The sequence below is a fragment of the Spermophilus citellus genome, assembly GCF_964194105.1.
Source record: "Spermophilus citellus genome assembly, contig: SCAFFOLD_191, whole genome shotgun sequence".
In the NCBI taxonomy this organism is placed as follows: Eukaryota; Metazoa; Chordata; class Mammalia; order Rodentia; family Sciuridae; genus Spermophilus; species Spermophilus citellus.
In genome coordinates, this window is record NW_027673194.1 from 419,868 (window position 1) to 425,728 (window position 5,861).

The following is a 5,861-nucleotide window of genomic DNA, read 5'->3' on the forward strand; positions in this document are numbered from 1 at the left end:
TCTGCCAAAAAACCCCCCACAAAACCCACTAAGATTGTCTTAATATCATTTGACAATTTCACTCAAACAAGAGTTTAGGTACAGTGCTACTCTATGATGTACTATCTTCTGAGATTTTAATTTGTATAGAATAGTGTAGAAGGCTAATCAGTGACAAAATAAAAATGTGTACTCTGAAAACTTTTTCAAGAATACAATATCTAATTTAAGCTATAAATTATAATTGGTAAGATGTAATGATAATGAAGATAGTTTTACAGGCTAATATGCCAGACTAAACTCATAATAATTATATGAATAATTGGCTTGAGAAAATATATTTAAATAAATGCTTAAAGATTTGGTATAAAAAACTACTGAAAAAGAACTTTCAAAAAATCTGAATTCATAAACTTTCTAATTTGAATTGATAAAGTTTAGAAAAGTTACAGAGAAGAAAGTCTGTTCTTTTTAATAGAATGTCAGCCATATAATCATTTATTTGCCATGTTTGAATTATTTGAAATTTAAAATGAACTGGATTTCTGGACTAAGGGGAATGCATGCATGTTTGGCATGAGTTCATTCAATACAAAATATCTCTTGAGCACCCTCCTCTGTGTTCTGTAATGTCAGACCCTGAGCTGCAGTTTATAATAAGACCATCATGCATGTCCAGTTGCATATAGGTTTCTGAGTGTTAAGATATATAAAGAAAGGCAGAAAGATTTTAATGGTTACATGATGACTGAAAAAGTGGATATTTAGTTTTAACAGTGTGTGGTAACAATTAATGAAGTGAATCGAAAAATTGAGGTTTCTTTTTAGGCAAGAAATCTAAAAGGTCAGTGAAAGGCAGACAGGGAGCAATTACTTCTTAATGGTTTGGGTAGGAAGATGGTAATTCCATGATACACATATGAAAATAAGTCCCTTCCCCTCTTTTCTGATGGATGAGGCTTACATGGGTAGCCTGCCCAGGCATGTGTTTGGTATACAACTGAGTTGAAGAAAAGCCAAGCCAACCAAAGTTGTAATCAGTTTTCTAAATTTTAAGGTAGAGTATAGAAAATAAGGAGGAAAAAAATGCAGAATATAGGAAATGAGGAAAAAAAATATAAGAAGCATGGGCTCAAAGGATGAGAGCTGCCAGAGCTAGAGAGCAGAGCTATTGTTCCTTATTGCATTCAGTGATTTGTGCTTCCCTAGAACCCACATTAATCAGTAACCAAGGGATTAGCAAATATTTTATTACACCATGGAATATTTGGAAAGGCAACAAAATTGAACAGAAAAACATTGTTTTCTATCTGTGTCCTTCATTAAATTCTGTAATCTCCTTGTCATGACATTTTAAAGTATATAGAAATTGGCCTACTATATTCATATTTCTTAGTGAGTGTTATTTTCTTTCCACTGCCCCACCCCCCAAACCTTTCTTTCTCATGGCTGATTTTAGCTGAGGAGAGTAAGATGACCTCTTAATATAAAAAAAGAAAGAAACTACAGAGGAATTCCACATTTTTATTTAGATAATCTATAATAACGGAAATAATTTTGTCCATTTCTTAATGTATTTGTTTAAAGGAGGGCATATTTAGAAAATGTATATATTACTTGTTTGATTCTTTGAATAGCTTATTGCCACAATGATTTAAATTAAAGTCTTCCTGTTTGTCAATGAGAAATATAAAATGTGAGCCTTCATTTATATTTTGAATGCTTGAGAAGAAAAAATAAATAAAATCTCACCACAACAGATTTTTAAATTTGAAGAAAATTACAGTTTTTCTCTCCTTAATTGAGAATATTCAGAGGAACAAAATGCTTATGCACATACTTTGAAATTATCACCTGAAGCAGTAACTATTAAGCTGTCTTGTCAAGTGCTGCTTGGCTTGCATATTTAATAATATTTGTGCTACCGTGTACTTCGTACACATAAAGACTGAATTGCTTGGCTTGTAGTCTTGGAATCTGCTGCTTTTTTGCTTGCTTTTATTTGCTACAATGATCTTACTAGAATATATGATGCTGAAATAGGTCTTCTGTAAGTGATTTAAGGTGAACAATTTAAAATCCATTTGTATTTTGTTTTGGATGACTATCATAACATAAAATAAATATTCAAAAAGTAATAGTGTAACATTTTTTTTTCTTAAAGAGAAGAGCTTTAATGCTATTTTCCTTTTGTTAAACTAAAGACCATGTATTTAATTTGTCATGGTAGATGGATAATTTTCAGTTTTCATTTGGTTAGTTGAGGTTCTCATTTGCAAGAAATATTAATTGTTACATGCAGGAATGATTTCTACTGTAGAGATATATACTTCAATTATTTGTGAATGGTTTAATGATATAGTGGTAAGACAGAAGGTTGGTTTAGAAAACCAGAGGCTAAGTAGAGTTTATATACATTATGAGAGAAGACAAAAATAAGATTAAATGAAAGAACCAATGCTTCTCATAACAGCAGAATGTGAAACTTGTTAGGCAAGATAAAATCTTGATGTCTCTCTCTTGTGAATTTAAGGAACTCAGCAGTTTTATCTCATTAGCACCTTTTACTTATGTCTGCCTGATGAGAGCTAGAATTTTGAGAAGGGCCATCTGAGGTATGAGATTTATTTGCACCCTTTGTGCTTTCACATTTTGCCCATCTTTGCCAGTTGGACAGAATGAAGAAATAATGCTACACTTAATATGAAGTCTAAAAAATGTCTCATAAAATTTATCTAAAATAGTCAGTGTTCAAAATCACACATTCTTAACTTATTGGAAGTTAGTGTGGGTTCTTTTCTCTCTGTTTCAGTGACTTTTTAATGATTTAAAATAAAATCATATATAGTTCTGTGAATATACATTCTATAAGGCTTAAAGAAAAGTTTTAGGCTATCATGATATCTTTATCAAGAATAAAACTTTGGTGCTAATACTGTTCTGGAAGTGCTCATTGTACATTGAGATTCTCAAAACTGGGGTACTTTATCAGGAAATAATAGGTGTATACCTATTTGAACTGATCATATTTTGAAAGCTATATAAATCATACTCAATTACTTTTACATCCTGTACATTTTCAGAATCTTAAAGTAACTATTCATAAAGTAATGCATTGATCAGAGGGAATTAATCCATTCACAGGATATAACAAGTCAGTTAATGTTCAAAATGACAAGACTGTGCATATTATAATCCTGTAATTTCTATTTTGTATCTGTGTCTATATTTGTGGATAAATTCATGAATACATATTTAGCTGTCCAGTTAGTGAAAAAGTTCTGAGTTGCTAGGTTCAATGAAATAAAGATCTACTATTAATTTTAAACTAATGTATTTTTTTTTCAAATTATATTACATCAATGTACTATTTGTCATGTGACAGAATTAAGTGACTTTTCATGTTACATTTTTCACGTTCTTTTTCACATTTGCTGTTCTTTTCTCATTTTACTTTTTAAAATTAGACATTTTTTCCCTCTCAAACTTTATCTTCTGTGTTACCTTTCTGTTACTATAACAAACCTTTATTTAATTAAATTATAAATATAAAGGGTATATTTTGGCTCACAGTTTTCAAGGTTCCAGTCTATGATCAGTTGACCCATTGTTTTTTGACCTATGATGAGGCAGCTAATTATAGCAGGAGTTTGTAACAGAGCAATACCACTTACCTCATGGACAGATAACAAACTGGAGGAACAGGAGGGGAACAAGGACCTAATATCTCTTTGCGGACATGTCCCCAATGACTTACAGACTTCCTACTATGGCAAACCTTTTAAAGATTCTACCACCTCTTAATAGCTTCATGGGATGAGGACAAAGCCTTTAGCATGTGAATCTTTTGGAAATATTATCCAAATCATAGCATCTATCCTATTTGTTTATATACTACCGTTCTTCCAAAAATATATACTTTCTCTGCTTTGCTTCTTATTTATCTTGACTACATTCATTTTATTTTACTTTTACTCTGAAGTATATGCCTCCTCCCCAAAAGATATTGGAACATATCATTCATATTTGTTCATCTTTGAGTAAATCCAAAGAGCTTATAATTTCTTAATTTATTTAATTTAAAAAAGGAGGGGCTAAGGGTGTTGCTCAGTGGTGGAGTGCATAGTTTCATGGTGACACTAAGTTCAATCCCCAGCACCAAAAAAAAAGAATAAAATTTCTTGTTAATTTCTTCTCCCAAATTTGTAGGGCTCTTTCTCTCAATACTATATATGGAGTTTATGGGGATTTCTATACATGAATGAATTTTCTTTCATGATTTTTTTTCTATTTTTCCTGTTTGTTTTCTATTTCAAAAATTTCTTTATCTCTTTTTTATATTGTACAGTGGGAAGAGATTGGTGAAGTTGATGAAAATTATGCCCCTATCCACACATACCAAGTATGCAAAGTTATGGAACAGAATCAGAATAACTGGCTTTTGACCAGTTGGATCTCCAATGAAGGTGCTTCCAGAATCTTCATAGAACTCAAGTTCACTCTGCGAGACTGTAACAGCCTTCCTGGAGGACTGGGAACCTGTAAGGAAACTTTTAACATGTATTATTTTGAGTCAGATGATGAGAATGGAAGAAACATCGAGGAAAACCAGTACATCAAAATCGATACCATTGCTGCTGATGAGAGCTTTACGGAACTTGATCTTGGTGACCGTGTCATGAAACTGAATACAGAGGTCAGAGATGTAGGACCTCTAAGCAAAAAGGGATTTTATCTTGCTTTCCAAGGTGTTGGTGCTTGCATTGCTCTGGTTTCTGTGCGTGTATACTATAAAAAATGCCCCTCTGTGATACGGCACTTGGCTGTCTTCCCTGACACCATCACTGGAGCAGATTCTTCACTGTTGCTTGAGGTGTCAGGCTCCTGCGTCAACCATTCTGTGACAGATGAACCTCCCAAAATGCACTGCAGTGCTGAAGGGGAGTGGCTGGTGCCCATTGGGAAATGCATGTGCAAGGAAGGATATGAAGAGAAAAATGGTACCTGTCAAGGTAAGAGTTGCCTGTGGATCTACAGGGGCTTTCTGCTTCAGTTGGATCATGTATATGTATTTCCTCCAATGATTATGAGCAAGTGACCTTTTACTTTGCTAATTTATGGAGATTCTTACTCTTCAAGTTTGATTTCTCTCTTCTCTGAATTTTAAAATTCCTGGCAACAATGAAAGATTTAATGTAATATTTTATTGGATATACATAATTAATACTCAGAGAGTGTCTGACTGGCTGTGCAATATTTCATATTTGCTTTGCTTTCAGAAGTTTTACTTTTGAACAACACAAGCCAAGAGATTAGTAACTTTCATGGTATGATTATGATCTGATGTTGCTGTTTTCTTTCCATACTTTACTTGCTGATTGAAAGTCAAATGCAAAATCTTACAGGAGGCTTGTTTTGGTATGCTTTAAACTGCCTTTTAAAGTGTCTTCAAAAATAAGTTCAGCCATATGAGTTTCACAGCAAAACATTTGTAAACGGACAGGACTTGGGTTAGTATGTTGTTTACATATGGTTGCTATTACATGCTTGCTTTTTAAAATTTACAGATCAATTTTAAATGCATAATAAGCAATGCCCCATGAAAATAACTGTTTGGAGATAAAGCCAATACATATAAAAGGTCATTTCAAAGCAATTTGCACTCGGAGATTTTTTCCTGTCTTAATTTTTCTTTTAAATTGAAACTTGATCATGCATGCTTCCCTGTTCATTTGAAAATGCTTTCATTTTGCCTGCAGTGTGGTAAGTTGCCCTTTCAAACTTGGATATTTATGAATGGCTTTTTGGAACAGGATAGTACTTTATGTCAAAGTGAAGACATTGGGGGAATCTTAGAGGGAAAAACAAACATTTTTTCCTTT

The 5,861-nt window shown here is 32.8% G+C and overlaps 1 protein-coding gene across 1 annotated transcript; it reads left to right on the plus strand.

Moving 5' to 3' along the window:
- Window positions 1–3,718: 3,718 nt before the first annotated feature.
- Window positions 3,719–5,077, plus strand: LOC308640011 (ephrin type-A receptor 5-like; the record flags this gene model as incomplete). Its single annotated transcript, XM_081312085.1, has 2 exons — window positions 3,719–3,751; window positions 4,328–5,077. 2 exons carry the CDS (start codon window positions 3,719–3,721, stop codon window positions 5,075–5,077), a joined length of 783 nt encoding a protein of 260 aa, XP_081168211.1.
- Between the last annotated feature and the right edge of the window lie 784 nt (window positions 5,078–5,861).